At 43.7% G+C, this 17,445-nt stretch overlaps 2 protein-coding genes across 6 annotated transcripts; both read left to right on the forward strand.

Annotated features, from left to right (window-relative positions):
- The first annotated feature begins 1,502 nt into the window (after positions 1-1,502).
- LOC115195562 (uncharacterized) lies at positions 1,503-4,007 on the forward strand. The gene is made up of 2 exons (XM_029755537.1): positions 1,503-2,011; positions 2,544-4,007. The coding sequence occupies exons 1-2, from the start codon at positions 1,786-1,788 to the stop codon at positions 3,047-3,049; spliced, it is 732 nt and encodes a 243-aa protein (XP_029611397.1). The 5' UTR covers positions 1,503-1,785; the 3' UTR covers positions 3,050-4,007.
- A 6,376-nt stretch (positions 4,008-10,383) lies between these two features.
- nub1 (negative regulator of ubiquitin-like proteins 1) lies at positions 10,384-17,445 on the forward strand. Of its 5 annotated transcripts, none has more exons than XM_029755539.1 (15): positions 10,384-10,515; positions 11,435-11,562; positions 11,722-11,880; positions 11,962-12,026; positions 12,174-12,238; positions 12,324-12,491; positions 12,695-12,783; positions 12,982-13,088; positions 14,504-14,690; positions 14,822-14,890; positions 15,346-15,498; positions 15,764-15,910; positions 16,117-16,185; positions 16,292-16,445; positions 16,676-17,445. In XM_029755539.1, exons 1-15 carry the CDS (start codon positions 10,410-10,412, stop codon positions 16,843-16,845), a joined length of 1,836 nt encoding a protein of 611 aa, XP_029611399.1. In that variant the 5' UTR covers positions 10,384-10,409; the 3' UTR covers positions 16,846-17,445. The 5 variants fall into 5 exon arrangements, with proteins under 5 accessions (XP_029611399.1, XP_029611398.1, XP_029611400.1 ...); XM_029755538.1 differs by having other exon boundaries at positions 10,386-10,515; positions 14,822-14,929; XM_029755540.1 differs by lacking the exon at positions 10,384-10,515 and adding an exon at positions 10,769-10,852 and having other exon boundaries at positions 14,822-14,929.

Genomic DNA, 17,445 nt, shown 5'->3' on the forward strand with positions numbered 1-17,445 from the left:
AATGCCACAGATGTCTCAAGTTGAGGGAGCGTGCAATTGGCATGCTGACTGCAGAAATGTCCACCGAAGCTGTTGCCAGATTATTTAATGTTAATTTCTCTACCATAAGCAACCTCGTTTTAGAGAATTTGGCAGTATGTCCAACCGGCCTCACAACTGCAGAGCACGTGTAACCACGCCAGCCCAGGACCTCCACATCTGGCTTCTTTACCTGCAGGGTCGTCTGAGACCAGCCACACAGACAGCTGGTGAAACTGAGGAGTATTTCTGTCTGTAATAAAGCCCTTTTGTGGGGAAATACTCATTCTGATTGGCTGGGCCTGGCTCCCTGTGGGTGGGCCTGGCTCCCAAGTAGGTGGGCCTATGCCCTCCCAGGCCCACCAATGGCTGTGCCCCTGCCCAGTCAGATTAGGACCTAATGAATGAATTTATTTCAATTGACTGATTTCCTTATATGAACTGTAACTCAGTAAAATCTTTGAAATTTTTGCATGTTGCTTTTATATATATTTTGTTCAGTATATATATATATATATTCCTTATTGTCTATTAGGTCTGTTGCAAAAAGTAGGATAAATGCACCATAAACTTACTATTAAACTAACCACAAGCATTTCGCTACACCTGCTAAATATGTATGTGTGACCAATACAATTTGATTGCATTCAGTTAGCTTCAGATGCTCCACCCATAGCTTTTAGTATTTGGACATTTACAGACAGACCGACAGGAAGAGACAAGAGATCAATTTTATTTTATTTGCTGCATGAGTTATCAGCAGCTCATTGCTTACTTTTCAGAAACAGGAAATCCACAGGTCTCCACAAACAATTCATGGAAGTGGGACTGTTTTGCATAGAAAATCACTGTGGTAATGATATCTTTGAAACACAGGCCACCCTGCTTTAGTAAGGAGAACGTGTCAGGCAAAGGAGTGATGTGTGAGTATTTAACCTGTAACTTAAGTAACTTAAGAACAAATTCTTATTTACAATAATGGCCAACCCCGGCCAAACCCTGACGACGCTGGACCAATTGTGCGCCGCCCTATGGGACACCCAGTTACGTCCGGTTGTGATACAGCCTGGAATCAAACCAGGGTCTGTAGTGATGCCTCTAGCACTGAGATGCAGTGCCTTAGACCGCTGTGCCACTCAGGAGCCCTAAGCATTGGGCTCCCGAGTAGACTAAGCATTGAACTAAGGGCTAATTTTCAGAGTTTTTTTGCAGCGCAGGTACACCTGCTAGATGTGTCCCTACCACCACGTCATCCATTTAAGTCACCCCTCCAAAGCAGGACTCACCCACAACTTCAACAACACTGTGTCAATATACTATGTCAGTGCCAGCCCAAGTAACTGGGTCATTCAACACATTTTTCCAGAACATAATATATGAACATGAAAATCAATGTTGATTGATAGGCCTACAGATAAAAGACTACTGGATTTTATAGTATGAAGATGTAAGTAACTTGATGTTTGTGTAGCCTAGTTTACTTTAGCCTATCATAACCATAAGCAGTTTTCACCTTTCACCAAAACTACACATAAACCTACATTGTCTACTGTAAAAAAAAATAGGGCAACCTTCAATTGTCCTCAATTGTTTGCACATCACTCAAACTTTTGAACCACTTTAGACTAGCCTACACCTACTGAGATGTAGACAGTGCCGTATAGGCTATACTGCCGGCAGCAGGTGGATAACTACTTATCATTCTATCAGCTGTGCCTTCTTTGATTGGGGAAATAAAAATACAAATTGGTTATCAATGCAAACAGGATGTTGTCGTGCTGCTGTTCCAATTCGACGTGTTCCTGGGAACAGATAAGATCCCGGAGTCGTAGTGAAACAGACAACGGCGACGTGAATCATTTGGTCGAGGAAGCAGACCAAAGCGAAATTGTCGCGGACCTAACCAGGATGGATATTGCACTTTTGACGGAACAGTACAACTTGACTAAAGAGAAACAAAAGCGCCAGACGCTGGTGGTTTTATTCAGACAAGGTAGACATCGCTTTCGAAGAGTGCTGCGAGAGCTTGGCACGCACCCAACCGGGGGCGCGTTCAGCAGGACGCTTACATGCCTATCTGACCTGTAGAATAAAGAATCACATCGGCTTTATTCATGGAATTTCTATTTGCAACGTTCGAGAACGTTTGGTAACTTAACATGGCCCAGTTGTCTGAACATTTTGGTACTAGCAACAAGTTGTCAAATTGCAGACAATATTGTGCATCCTCAAGGTCATGTTGCAACAAAGTAGCAGTAATTGATTTATATGACATAAATTTGAGTCCTTGTGGACACATGTGGCAGCATTAGTCTTTGGTACTTTTGTTTCTTCATACAAAAGCTTTTCCCGCTAGCCTGCTTTGAGCAACAAAATACAGTTATACTGCAGTTAGGCTATACTGGAAATGTGGTCATTTGAACAAAAGTAATATTTTTGTTACAGTACTTTTCCATTGAGCTGGAAGGTTGATTGCAGATGACTGTGTAAACCTGTCTGTACATTTCCATTCTATTTCCTAACAGTATCAACTGATGCAGCAGAAATCAGTGGGCAAGCCCTGGTCAATGTAGTTCCAGTCAACCAGGAGATGAAGAGCAAACACGAGAGGAAGATGTCGGTCTCAGAGTCTGAGAATGACTTTGTTGGGGACTTGGAGAGAGCCTCATGGCGCAAACCCTTGGCTATCCACCGACAGAACAACATCATTATACCACCACATACAAACCCCACAATCACGGGCAGTAATTCAAGTTTTACTTCGCTGTCTGAAGACTTTCCTGAGACGTCCAGTGAGAAGGTCTTGGGGGATTCTATTTCTATCCATTCTGTAGAGTTGAGTACCAGTAACAGCAGTTCAGGCTCCCGGAAGTTCTCAGCCCCAGCCGTTTTGTCAAGACAACTGAGTTTTGGGGGGCAGCGGCCGCCTCTTCTCTCCTCTAGCCCCCATCACCATTACCCCTTCCCCCAAAGAAAAGGGCCCAAGAAGTCGGAAGCTGCTAGGAGACTTGGGATGTATGCATCATTCTGATCAGATTATAGGAGAGGGAAAGAGTCCGTTAGTCTATAGTGCAATAGAGAATGTTTTCTATGTTTCTGCAGCATTAAACTAATCTTGTTGTTGCTATAAAGGACATTTGGTATGCAGCCATGCAAATAATATCATGTAAGATGCTGTGCCTTGCCCTATATAGGATCACATGTTAACATTTGAGTTTCATCACAGCTGAGAAGGGTATCCATCTCCAACCATTGAGTGAAATACTCCTCAATGTCTTTAAACTTTATTTTCCCCAGAGAGCACACACAATTAGGCCTACAGACAATGGTGCGATGTTTTGTTTTTAATTACAGCATTTATCCCAGGAAAATATTCAAGAGACAATTTACAGACCATTGTTAGGGTAATAACAGGTGGAATAAAATATAACTAAACATTTAAATGTTTTAGTTACATTAACCCAATGAGTCCCACCATAACACAGGCATTTTTTGGACTTCTAACCCCTTTTAAAACAGTGTGTGTTTGAGCTACATGGGTTGTGCCATTGGATTTGTCTATTCTGTATCCGTACGTACCAACCCTTAGTCTGTGCGATTAACAGGGGTCTGAGCTAGAGTGGTGTTTGTGAGACAAAGGCGGATCCTGAAGGGGCCCGGGTCGTTTTACAAAAACATCTAGAGTCCGTATGGTTTGAGCTACACACTTAAAAGCCATCTATGAAAAACAGACACACAAACATGCACATGTTTTGCTCAAGAGTTGTTAGAAGGTAAGGGGTTCTTCTACAAATCCCATGACAGTGTCTATAATAAGCTCACAGTTTCTGTCCCAAACTCCACAGTTGTCACTGACTAGTTGGATATTAATTTCCCAGTGAGGAAACAATTTCTGTAGTTAAAACATTTACAGAAATTCATTTATTCAGGTTTTTGCTTTGGCTGACTTTTTGTTGTTGGACATTTGTCAATAAAACTCATGAATACAACTGTTTATGTCAAATTGACTTGTGTTCTACTTGTAGCCCTGGTTGTCCTGAAAGGAAAATCGTAAAACACTTAATTGTGAGGCTAAATAAGGGCTGGACATGCAGATAAATAAAAGTTAGATAAATGAAAAGCCAATTTTTACTGGTGTCTCGGGACTGATAGGGTTAAATTAAAAACACAGGAGGTTGGTGGCACCTTAATTGGGGAGAACGGGCTTGTAAAGGCTGGAGCGGAATATGTGGAATGGTAACAAATACAACACACATGTTCATGTGTTTGATGCCATTCCATTTGATTCTTTTCAGCCATTATTATGAGCCATCGTCCCCTCAGCAGCCTCCACTGGAAATAATAACAAGGACAGGCTGTTGCCACTGAACAAATGTGACTTGAAAATTACTGATTATTCTCTGGTGTGCATATTATTGTCATACAATAAGATGAATCCCAGCAATACAGATGGAATGTGAAGACATGATGCATTAATTAAATATGGTAGCCCATGTACAGTACTAAATGCATAATGAACATTTTAAAGTCATATCAAAACTGTTTGTATGAGTAATTTTAAAAAGGTAGGCCATGCTTTTGAAACGTCTGTAGAGTCCATATGGTTTGAGCTACACATTGTTAAAAGCCATCTATGAAAAACAGACTCTCATGAACAAGCACGTTTGGCTCAAGAGTCGTTCGAAGGTAAGGGGTTCTACATAGATCATAGGAAATCCCAGGACGTAATTTCTGTAATAAGCTCACAGTTTGTCACAAAACACAACGGTTGTCACTGACTAGTTGGATATTAATTTCCCAGTGAGCAAACGATTTCTGTACTTACACTACCGTTCAAAAGTTTGGGGTCACTTAGAAATGTCCTTTTTGAAATGTCCTTTTTGAAAGAAAGAGTTTTTTTGTCCATTAAAATAACATTAAATTGATCAGAAATACCAGTGTAGACATTGTTAATGTTGTAAATGACTATTGTAGCTGGAAACGGCTGAGTTTTAATGGAATATCTACATAGGCGTACAGAGGCGCATTATCAGCAACCATCACTCCTGTGTTCCAATGGCACGTTGTGTTAGCTAATCCAAGTTTATCATTTTAAAAAGGCCAATTGATCATTAGAAAACCCTTTTGCAATTATGTTAGCACAGCTGAAAACTGTTGTCCTCTAGTTTGATAAACAGACTCCTCACAGGTCCTCAACTAGCAGCTTCATTAAATAGTACACGCAAAACACCTGTCTCAACGTCCACAGTGACGGTATAGACTACAGTGATTTCTAGAGTAGTCAGTCACTAATTACCACGTCTAATATCCCACCTATTTCTACAATGTTTCTTAAAATCTGATTTTCTACCTAACACTAACCTTAAATTAAGAACAAAATGCAAAAAAAAAAAAAATTAAGAATTTGTACAATACCACAGCCACAAAGTCAAAATGTCTGTAACTAATGACAAGGACTTTCCAGAAATCTGAGAAAATGTATCGAGTGCAGCTGACCTTTTTTGGAGGACTCAGGAATGTTACAGCAGAGGCATTGCAAGGAATCCTGTTGATGAATGTTGCATCCACACAGGCAGATGAGCGGGGGGGGGGGGGGGGGGGGGGGGGGGGTTGTTAAGACAGGATATGACAGAACTTTCGGGAGGATTCAAATGTTGGGGTGGAGAGATAGTCAACCCCCCGGGGCCCATCCGGTTGCACTCAACTTATCGAAAGAGCATGGAGCTCACCCACCCTCTTCATGGAAGTAATAGCTACCAAGAAAAGCATCTTCATAGAGAGGTGTTTCAGGGAGGCAGACTCCAATGGTTTGAAAGGCGGCTTTGCCAAATCTGCCAAGACCACATCCCAGCTGGCCATTGAGCAGGTCCTAGCTGGACGCAGGCAACGAACCACCTTTATAAACCTGGAGACCAAGAAATGGCGACCCATTGGCCTTGTCCATCCACCCCACATGGCAGGCAGATAGTGCCCAAATACCCTCAGTGTAGAGGCTGCTAAGCCCTCATCCAAGCGAGACTGCAGGTATTGGAGGACATACTGCACCCCGCATGACTCGGGCACCACCTCAATACCAGTGCACCAAGAGCAGAACCGCCAGCACAACTGGTATGCCGCGGTTGTAGTCGGTGCCCTTGTGCTCTGCATGGTGTTCATTACACCCTCCTGTAGTCCTAACATGGACCAATGGTGCCATTCAGTGGCCAAACCCACAGACTGAGGTGGTGCAGCCTCAGATGCCAGAGTTCCCCTGGCCTGAAACAGCAGGTCCGGTTTCAGGGGAAGTTGCCAAGGTGTCCCAGACAACAGGGACAGGAGAAGGCTGAACCAGGGTCGTCTGGGCCAGTATGGGGCCACCAGAAGCAGACGATGCTCGACCATTGATAAGGGAATTATATAATAAAAGGTAAATGAATAAAGAATCCATCCCTGAAACATAACTGATTAGTAATTAATAGTTATGTAGCATGTGTAATGAATAATTAAAGTACTGAACCTAAGTCCCTTAAGGTCTAGTAGAAGACCCGGGAGGAAGGGAAATGTGTGTGTGTGTGTGTTAGACTAAGGGAACTGTAGACATGTGTTTGACCCGACCTGGAGAGACAGGAGAAAATAGGGAGTAACCTTCAAGGTCCCCCTAATCTCAGGGGAAAGGAACAGACAGCACTGGATAGTGATTAACAGTGATGAGAACTCCAGGGAGGGATACCTCCACACAAACAGTAGGTGAGTTGTATGTGCGTAAGTGGAGAGTTAGCATAAAATGAATGTCTTTGTGTAATGGACCTCAGAACGTTCTCTGAATAAACTGTACGAGCCTTTTGCAGAAAGCTGAGTCCTTGCCTAATTATTCTTAACCCAGTCTCTTACAAACCTTGGGGATTAGCCAAGGCTTATTGATTGTTAATTATTATCATTGGGATAGAAAAAAAATCCAGTGACGGCCATCCTGGTCCTGTCCAGCACAGCCTGGATCAGGGGAAAAGAGCCAATCGTGAGCCAGAACATCCAAGCCCAGAGTGGCTCTAACATGGAGTACCACAGGGGGCAGTGCGCATTGTCCAGGCAAGCAAACATGTACACCTGAACCCTTCCAAACTTGTCCCACAGGTGCTGCACCACCTGGGGATGTAGGCTCCAGTCAAGGTGGCAGGCCCTCGAGAGCATATCCACCGACACATTCAGGATGCCAGGTACGTGCACTGCGCGTAGAGATGCTAGACATCCCTGAGCCCAGAGAAGGAGCTCCCGTGCCATAAGATGGAGGCAGTGGTACCTTAGTCCACCCTGATGGTTGATGTAAGCCACCACTGTGGTGTTGTCCGTTCTCACCAGGACATGTCTTCCCTTCAGATGTGGAAGGAAAGACGGCAGGGCCAGCAGTACAGCTCAGAGCTCTAGTGTATTGATGTTCCTGCCGCGCCAAGGGGGGGTAGCCAACAGCCGTGTCTTTTTGGGACCACAAAATAAGTGGAGTAGAACCCACCTAGCCATTCTGGTGTCTCGATCCTGCGGATGGCACCCTTGTCCAGGAACGAGCTGATCTCCAAGGGGGGGGGGGGGAGCACCTATGGAGACTCCACACACTCCTCCCAATTTGCCCTTTGAGACCAGGAGAAGAGGCCGAGGTCGGGGAGCGGTGTGTCAGGGGTCCTGCCGGGGCCCGCCTCTCCTCTGGAGCCCCAAGCATGTCCCTACGGCAGTGACGGTAGACAGGTTGTTGCGCCACCGCACGCTGTGCCCCTCCCCGCTGTCGTTCGTAAGGAGATGGGGCAGGAGAGGGACCCCACCGTCGTTCAGGTGCAGGTGGGTGGCGACGGTCCATCTGCCTTGGACCCAGGGCCTGAGGAGGCGGCATGAACCGTCTTAGGGTCTCCCGGTCCCTACGAACCTTATCGGTCTGCTCCAGAATGTCATTAACATGGGGAGAGTGGCAAATGTGTTCTGGAGAGCAGCTGGCAGACAGGGTTGGGCCAGCCAGAGAGGGCGCCGGGAGGTAACCACCTGCGCCACATCCCTCTGGAGCAGGGAAAGCAGGCAAGACACCTCTCCATCGCTTCCCGGAGGAGCTCCTCTGTGTCCCCCTGCAGCCGGGGCAACAGAGGCTGCTGGTAGGCCTGCAGCAGCATGGCCACATTGGTAAGGCGGCCAAGAGCGCAGAGGGACCCTTATGTGGCTTTTAAGTCCGCGTCAAAGACTGTGGGGGGTCCCAGCTTCAGTCGTGGGTTCCGCCCTATAATCTCCCGGTCCGGGAGGACCATGGCAGCTATCATGGTGTCCATGGCCGGGTACTCCCGGAGGCCGAGTGACTCTGCGCCCACAACATAACTCCATGGTCCAGTCTCTGCTGTGAGTCAGCACAGCTCTCCTGCAAGGCCTTGCAGAACTCAGCAGAGATGAGGACAGATGGAGTCATCAATGTCCACCAGTTTGATGTCCAGTGCAGTGGCTACCCGGGTGAGTAGGCCCCTCATAGCCTCTGGAGCCGCTGGGGGCGATGAAGCCCCACTGCCGGCTTCTGATGGCCTGTCAGCCTGGTAGCCCTGCTCACGGCAGTGAACAACACCAGCATCGTCCCCAAGGAACAGCCCATCACTGGCCAACAGGGAACAGCTGTTGTTGCCATCGAAGCTACCAACCTTCTGACGCAGGACATGCGCCCTCCGGTCAAGGTGGTCCCAGCGGTCCGACTCCTACCCCCGTCCAGGACTGGCAGCAGATGGGCTCTGCCTGCGGTGGCTCCGGCCCAAGCAATGCATACACAAGGTATGTGGGTCTCCAGTAGAGGTCGACCGATTAATCGGAATGGCCGATTACAAGTTTTCATAACAATCAGTAATCATCATTTTTGGATGCCGATTATGACCGATTACATTGCACTCCACGAGAAGACTGCGTGTCAGGCTGACTACCTGTTACGTGAGTGCAGCAAGGAGCCAAGGTAAGTTGCTAGCTAGCGTCAACCTTATCTTATATATAAAAAAAAATCTTAACAATCACTAGTTAACTACACATGGTTGATGATATTACTCGTTTATCTAGCTTGTCCTGCGTTGCATATAATTGATGTGGTGACTTAATTTATCATCGAATCACAGCCTATTTCGCCAAACGGGTGATGATTTAGCAAATGGGTGATTTAACAAGCGCATCCGCAAAAAAACCCCACTGTCGTTTCACCAGTGTACCTAACCATAAACGTCAATGCCTTTAAAATCAATACACAAGTATATATTTTTAAACCTACATATTTAGTATTGTTGTGTTGTCTGCTAACATGAATTTCTTTTAACTATGGAAATTGTGTCACTTCTCTTGCGTTCTGTGCAAGCAGAGTATATGCAGCAGTTTGGGCCGCCTGGCTCGTTGAACTGTGTGAAGTCTATTTCTTCCTAACAAAGACCGTAATTAATTTGCCAGAATTTTACATAATTATGACATAACATTGAAGGCTGTGCAATGTAACAGCAATATTTAGACTTAAGGATGCCACCCGTTAGATAAAATACGGAACGGTTCTGTATTCCACTGAAAGAAATAACGTTTTGGAAATGATAGCTTCCAGATTTGACCATATTAATGACCTAAGGCTTGTATTTCTGTGTGTTTATAATTAAGTCTATGATTTGATTGAGCAGTCTGACTGAGCAGTGGTAGGCAGCAGCAGGCTCGTAAGCATTCATTCAAACAGCACTTTCCTGCATTTGCCAGCAGCTCTTCGCTGTGCTTCAAGCATTGCGCCGTTTATGACTTCAAGCCTATCAATTCCCGAGATTAGGCTGGCAATACTAAAGTGCCTATAAGAACATCCAATAGTCAAAGGTATATGAAATACAAATGGTATAGAGAGAAATAGTCCTATAATTCCAATAACTAACACCTAAAACTTCTTACATTTACATTTTAGTCATTTAGCAGACGCTCTTATCCAGAGCGACTTACAGTAGTGAATGCATACATTTCATACTTTTTTTTTGTACTTACCCGGGAATATTGAAGACTCATGTTGAAAGGAACCACCAGCTTTCATATATTCTCATGTTCTGAGCAAGGAACTTAAACATTTGCTTTTTTACATGGCACATATTGTACTTTTACTTTCTCTAACACTGTTTTTGCATTTAAAGAAAATGGAACACATTTCATTATGTATTTGAGACAGTTGATTTTATTTATGCATTATATTAAGTTAAAAAAAGTGTTCAATTCAGTATTGTTGTAACTGTCATCATACATACATACATACATACATACATACACACACACACACACACAAAAATTGGCATCGGCTTTTTCGGTCATAAAATCGGTTTACCTCTAGTCTCCAGGGGGATGCCACCATCACACCTGTCATAAAGGGAAGCCATAAGCTCAGCCAAGCCAGCAAGACAATGGAGCAGGGGTCCGACGCCCTGGGAGAGCTTACCCAGTACCTCTGCAAAAAACGGGGAAGACATACGTGGGGAAAAACAGGCAGACAACAAAAAACGCAACCAGGTAATGGTTTTGATTTGTGTATTATTTTTTTTATTTTTGTACACCAACCTAGCCGGTTTAATATCCAAGCAGAAAACAAAACAGCACCATATGATGGAGTAACTCCAAAAGTTAAAATGTCTCAAAGTAGTGGAAGCCCACCACAATACTCCTACATTCTGCAGGGGAAAGAACAAGAAAAATATCATGTAGGGCAATTAACAGAACGGCACGTTAAAGCAATTCACAACACACACAGAACAAGCCAGTCGGCAAGTTGTGTACGGAAGATACAGATCAACAGCGCGCAGCGTGTGGAGTTCTCAAGAGGGGCTATGTGGCCAGCTGCAAACAGCCTGTGAATATACTTCCACGCAAGATATTACACTTACCAGTGATTTACCAAGTGAACTTCAGAAAGTTTGTACCTCAATCCATACGGACGTCCGCCGAAAAAATTCAAGAGAAGTTTGTGTTGCGGTCATGGGGTCTATATATAGGGGCGGACAACAGCCGTGTACTGACACAGGTGTACACCGGAGTAAATCTGTCAATTCTCACCTCGAATGTATTTCTCCGCCGAGGAGTGATAGCAATATATTGGAGCGACCCAATATAGTGAAACGTAACCACTTTCCAGAAGTTCTCTGTGTTTTTAGAGCGAAGACAAATTGACCCACGTGACTTATCCTAGTGTGGAAGTGAAATGTTTCTATCAGAACAATACGGCGACAATGATAACAACACTTCAAACGTGAATCATTAATTTGTTATATCTTGAAAGAAACCGAAAACAACAATGACTGTAGCTAGCTAGTCGTTGGTGTAGTCTTCTGCGACTGCGTAACTAGCGCAACGAAATTTTGGCTCTACTCATTCTGTGGAATTCCCCTTTTGTTTGCTTGCTGTTCACTTTCACTTTTCCTTACATCTTTTTCAGCCGTTTCGAGAATGGCGGAGCTACATATTCAGGCAAAGCTGGTAAATCTTTTAAATCAAGATCATATTCAGCTCAGGAATCCACCTTACACAACAGAGGACAGTGAGGCAGGACAACAATCACTTCAGGTAAAGTTAGCTAGCTAGGTGACCAACAGTTATAGCCATTCAAAATGTATTGATGTTCATTGAGCTCGTTGGTCTGTAACCTGACTATGAGTCACCATTGTGAGAGAGGGATAATTTGTTACTCTGTCTGTTGTCTGTGTGTCACTGTTGTCATTGCAGGAGCTTGCAGTGAACTATGCCCCCATTGTGTGCATCTCTGTGTCTGAAGTGGCCAGTGCCTTGGAGAGCCTACGATCCCAGGCAGTAAAGAGTGGAATGGGGAACAAGACCTACAGAGAGACATGTGTGGAACTCTTTCTGCCTAAAGACTTGAAAAAGGTTTGTGGGTGGGTGGGTGTGTTTGTCCTGACACAGCCTACAGAAAATAAAGTAATTCCACATTTTTACCCATTACTTTAGTATACCAAGAAGAATTACTATTTGGAGACACAACTGGATGTCCTTGCTCAAGATATCATGGATAGGTAAGTGAAAACGGCCAATGCAATGTCAGTCTTTTATAATGTGATCTGTGAGTGAAGTGAAGATGCACTGTCACTTCAATCTCAGATTATTATGTCTACCAAAGTCACAAATTGATAAGGTGCTACTTTCTTTCTACTTTTGTATAGGATTACTGAACAATATGGACTTAAATACATCCAGTTAATTTTTAAAGGGAAGACACTGACTCCTGGTACGTTTCCATTTAGTTGTCACAACGCTCATCTAATCAATGTTTGGTCATTTCAACTTTGCATTGAAATGGTTTCTCTTTACAGAGAAGCGTCTGGATGAACAGAATGTGAAGAACAAAAGTAAGATGATGGTTCTGCGGGTGAGCGAGCCAGAGAGGAAGAAACAGATGTTGGAGGTGGAGGAGGAGAAGAAAACGCAGGACCAGAGTGTCCAGAGAACCCAGAAGGGCTTCCAGATCCTATCAGAGAGAGGTTAGTTAGACCCTCACTGCTTTTAAACACAATAACAATGTTATCACAATGCTACAGGAATATTATTTTATGGACGTTCTGTGACTTGGTTGTCATTTAAGGCTTCCAGATCCTTTCAGTTAGACCCTCGTACTGCGTTTAACCCCAATCACAACTCTAGAGGAGTGTTATTTTATGGTTCTGTGGTTTGGCTGTCATTTTAGATGGCACCGATGACCCAGCCACGACTCCATTCCTAGAGATTGCTGATCAGAAGGGGAACCCTCTGAAAATACCTGACAGTAAGAAAAAGGTAGTCTAGACAAAGGACTAATGAACATATTACCAATATTATATTCATAACTGTCATGGTAAGCAGTATGAGTGGGTGGCAAGCTCACACAACTTATGGCTTGAATGGTATCTATGGTTTTAGCCATGCCATGTGTCCTGTGTGAATTTAAACTCCACTGACTGACTATTTCTAATGCTGTGTGATTGTTGTCCTAAGGCTCTGATTTTAGCCATGGGGTTCCATGAGAAAGGCCGTGCTCTGATGAAGAGGAAACAGTATGAAACTGCTCTGGGCCACCTGTTGCAAGCTGACGACCAGTTTGCGTAAAAACAATTTTTCCTCTTAATCACATAAATAATTTGTTGAAACAGATCAAAACACCCAGTCCATTTCTGATTCAAAGATGATTGTATGATTGGCATGTTAAATCATTGTATTGTTGTATGATTATTGGATTGCATTTTGAATGTACAGTACTCTATGTTAAGAATTAGGCAATATGGGGAAAAAAATATTTTGGGGGGATTTTATTTATTTATTATCCAAGCATTTCGCTACACCTGCAATAACATCTGCTAAATATGTGTATGCGACCAATAAGATTTGATCTGCAATACTACTACTAGTGTGATGGTTGTAGCTATTAATTGTCCCATTAACAATCACCTATATTAGCAAACTTATTTCATTTCTGTAGTATAGGCTACTTATCATAATGAACAATATCATAAAAATGCCTGTGATAAGTGGTCTGTGTCGATCATTTTCCATTTATTGTCCCAGCTCTACTCAACGTTCCACCACGAAATCACCTTGCATCTCAAATAACAACTCACTTATGTGATCAAGATTAGTGATTCTGTGCCTCACATTGCTCAGTCTGAGCTCGTGTAATCATGGAAATCAAGAACTAAAGTCTTGCGTAATAGCTCCATAGAGTTCTGGGGGGAGATGTGTTAGAAAATATACTAGAATGAGGACCGGTACCACTATGGTACCATGTACACTCTCCTCTGTATGTATTTGGACAGCGAAGCAAAAATACAAACATTTGTTTCTAAACTCCAGCGTTTTGGATTTGAAATCAAATGTTTCATCTGTGGCGACAGTACAGAATGTCATCTTTTTATTTGAGGGTATTTTCAAACATATCCGTTTTACCTTTGAGAAAAGAAAGCAAGTAAAGTTGTAAAAAGTTGAGTATTTGGTCCCGTATTCCTAGCACGCAATGACCACATCAAGCTTGTGACACTACAGACTCATTGGATGCATTTGCAGCTTCAAAATACACTTCTTATTGGGCAAAACATAATCCGAAACACAACCAAAACAAGCTGTAAATGCATCCAACAAGTTTGTAAAGTCATAAGCTTGAAGCAGTCATTGCGTGCAAGGAATATGGGACCAAATACTAATATTTTGACTACTTTAATAGACTATTAGTGATTTTGTCCAAATACCTATGACATCTTCAAATGGTGGAACTAGATATAGAAAGTGCTTTAATTTTTAAACGGTAAAACAGATATGTATGAAAATACCCTCAAATAAAAGGTGACATTCTGTTCTGTCGCCTCAGATGAAACATTTGATCTCGAATCCAAAATGCTGGAGTATAGGGCCAACATTTTTAGCTTCGCTGTCCAAACACTCCCCTCTGTATGTATATGTTACGTGCTCCTGTCCACGAGGAATTAGATCCCGTCAAACACATTGATTATCTTTTGTGTCTCTACAGTAAGTGTGACTCCAAGCTCTTGAACACAGTGGACAACTATGCAGTACTGCAGCTGGACATTGTGTGGTGCTACCGAGCCTTGGAGGCCCTGTCCTACCTGGATGACGGCAAGCGAAGGCTGCAGATGGCCGAGGACTGCTTCCACAATTGCTACGGAGACCAGCAGCAGAGGCTCATGAAGATCAAGGTGGTCTATGGCACTGGTCTATGGCTCCGTTCACAAACAACCCTTAGCTCCGACGCACTAGGCACTAATGTAGATCTGAATTTCACAATCGTTTGAATATACTTAATTGAATGAATTGATTTTGTTTTTAGGGAAACACCAGAGGAGAGGAGGTGCTGTTCCTCAGGCTGTACCTCCTGCAGAGCATACTGGCGCACATGGTTGGTAAAGAGCGCCAGGCCACACAGAAGCTTAAGCAGGTGTAGTACATCATTATAGCCCTGTTTCCAGATCCTCTTGTCTCCAGACATCAATAACATTTCTGTAAGCAGGGAGGCACCTCACTGTAATAGATTGCTGATTCTACCTTTAACCCCTGCTGTGTTCTAGGTGGAGGATCTGTATGGACTTCTGTGTAAAGATGTAATATTAGTGATTCTACCTTTAACCCCTGCTGTGTTCTAGGTGGAGGATCTGTATGGACGTCTGTATAATGATGTAATATTACTGATTCTACCTTTAACCCCTGCTGTGTTCTAGGTGGATGATCTGTATTGACGCCTGTGTAATATTACTGATTCTACCTTTTAACCCCTGCTGTGTTCTAGGTGGAGGATCTGTATAGACGCCTGTGTAATATTACTGATTCTACCTTTTAACCCCTGCTGTGTTCTAGGCTGAGGATCTCTATGGGCGTCTGTGTCTGGACCCAGGGGATATAAAAGAACTGAAGGATCTGGGGTTCTCTGAGCAGGAAGCCCGTCTGGGTCTGAGGGCCTGCCATGGCAACGTAGCCGAGGCCGCGCTGCACATCACCCATAGGAGACAGGTGTGTCCCCATAGCAATAGAACGACACAAAGTTTACTTGAATGGGGATGTCCTATATTTCTATGAGTAAGTCCCATAATGGAAAAAAGGTGTCAAGTCACTTGATATAGGTGCTATTAGGACATGTTGCTTAAGTTATCAGAGCTGTTTTAGTCATAGAAATATAATTACTAAAACAAACATTCCCATTCAAGTCAGTGTCCCAAGATGGTTGGACCGGTGGCCACATTGAGTGTAATTCTATGGTTTTGTCTGTCCCTGTCAGGAGAGGGAGGAGATGAAACAGAAGGAGCGTGAGAAGAGGAGGATGTGTGTGGAGGGCCTGGCTACCCTCAGAGAGCTGGGTTACTCCAAGAAAGACGCTGCCTGGGCCCTCCTTCAGACAGACGGAGACATGGACGGAGCCTACAGGGTGAGAGACTGTCGTCGCCACTGCAAAAACAAAACATTGTTTCCCAACACACCATGAAGGAAGAAATGTCAACCATCAAAACATGTTACCAGAACCATGAAGCAACGTTACATTAGCTAGCAGAAGAGTGTAGGAGCTAGCTAGCATACTTTGCTAATATGTGTTTTTTTCCCTCCTCTTTATCCTTGTTTGCTTGTTTCCTCTAGATGCTTCTAGATTCTGCTGCTAGAACCAACAACACAGAGCTCCCCATAAATCAGTCAAAGGTTGAGCAGGTAACAAGCCTCTACCTCTTTCTCTCTCTAGTCCCTATGTCTATGTAAAATGTCTGCTTATCACAGTGGTGTATGTAGATAGTGCCTAATCCCTTCCTCGCCATAGCTGACATACCCGGGTTTTGAGCCGGAGGTGGCCCTGAGGCTGACGGGGGAAAACATTCAGGTGGCCAACCAGGTGGTCCTGCCCCCAGAACTGCTGTCCCCCTCTCCCGCCTCCTCACTGTCCGAGGAGCCCAGCACCACCTCCGAGTCCGCAGGTAGGACTCGTATGCACGCACGTATGTACACAGAGAAGCATATAGGCAAGCAGATGGACAGACGGATGCACACGCATATTACTCTGTTAATACAATTTAAGATGTGTATGTGAGAAAGAGGTATTCGGTGTCTATATGCTGCTGATACTTAAGGCTCCAGGATGCCTTTTCTACCCAAATCCAAGGAGAGCCCTAATTGAACATGACACTGTTGTCAATGGTGTTTCCAGGCTCTGGGAGCCAAGGGGAGGCCCCTATGGACGTCGACCTGGTGAATGAGGTGCTGGAGGACATCCCTCTACACGAAGAGGACTACCTGGACCTGACCCTGGAGGAGGAGAGCGAGGTCATAGACAAGATGAAGTCCTACCTCTACAAGAACTCTGCCTCCTCCAGCTAAAGTACTGTCCAGCCATTTTGAAAGCACTTCCACCACCTATTCCACGGGTGTTTGATTTTAGTCTTTTTAGGCCCCAAATTAGGTTAGTTTTTCTCTCCTCCACAAGCAATATGTTGAAAATTATATCTTCTGTTTTTGTACTAAAGTGTTATTAATTGAGTTTACATTTGAAGCTGGTTGACTAATTTGTGAAGAAGTAAACTGACATGGATTAAAGACAAGAAATTTAAGCAAATTAAGATTTTGTAGATAAACATTGTTATTGCTCTATGCTTAATAGCTACAGAGGACACAAGTTTGATTATTTGGAAGGTTCATGTTTGAGATTTCAACACAGAATTTAGAATGTGAGGCTCTGAGGCTTATAATTGTATGGTAAAGGGATTTTTGGTTGCTTGTGTAAAAGATGGTTCTATTTTTCTTCATGGCAAATACTTTTGTATATGCTCTGGTTTATGTTTGAGATCCCTTTTTGACGGAATTTGATTAAGTTACAATTATGTTTTTGATGTAATGTTTTTTATGGAGTTTGATTGCCAATATGACAATACATGACTGCACTTAGCCTATTAAAAACTAAATTACACATCTGTTAACATA

Source organism: Salmo trutta, chromosome 6, assembly GCF_901001165.1.
Source record: "Salmo trutta chromosome 6, fSalTru1.1, whole genome shotgun sequence".
NCBI lineage: Eukaryota > Metazoa > Chordata > Actinopteri > Salmoniformes > Salmonidae > Salmo > Salmo trutta.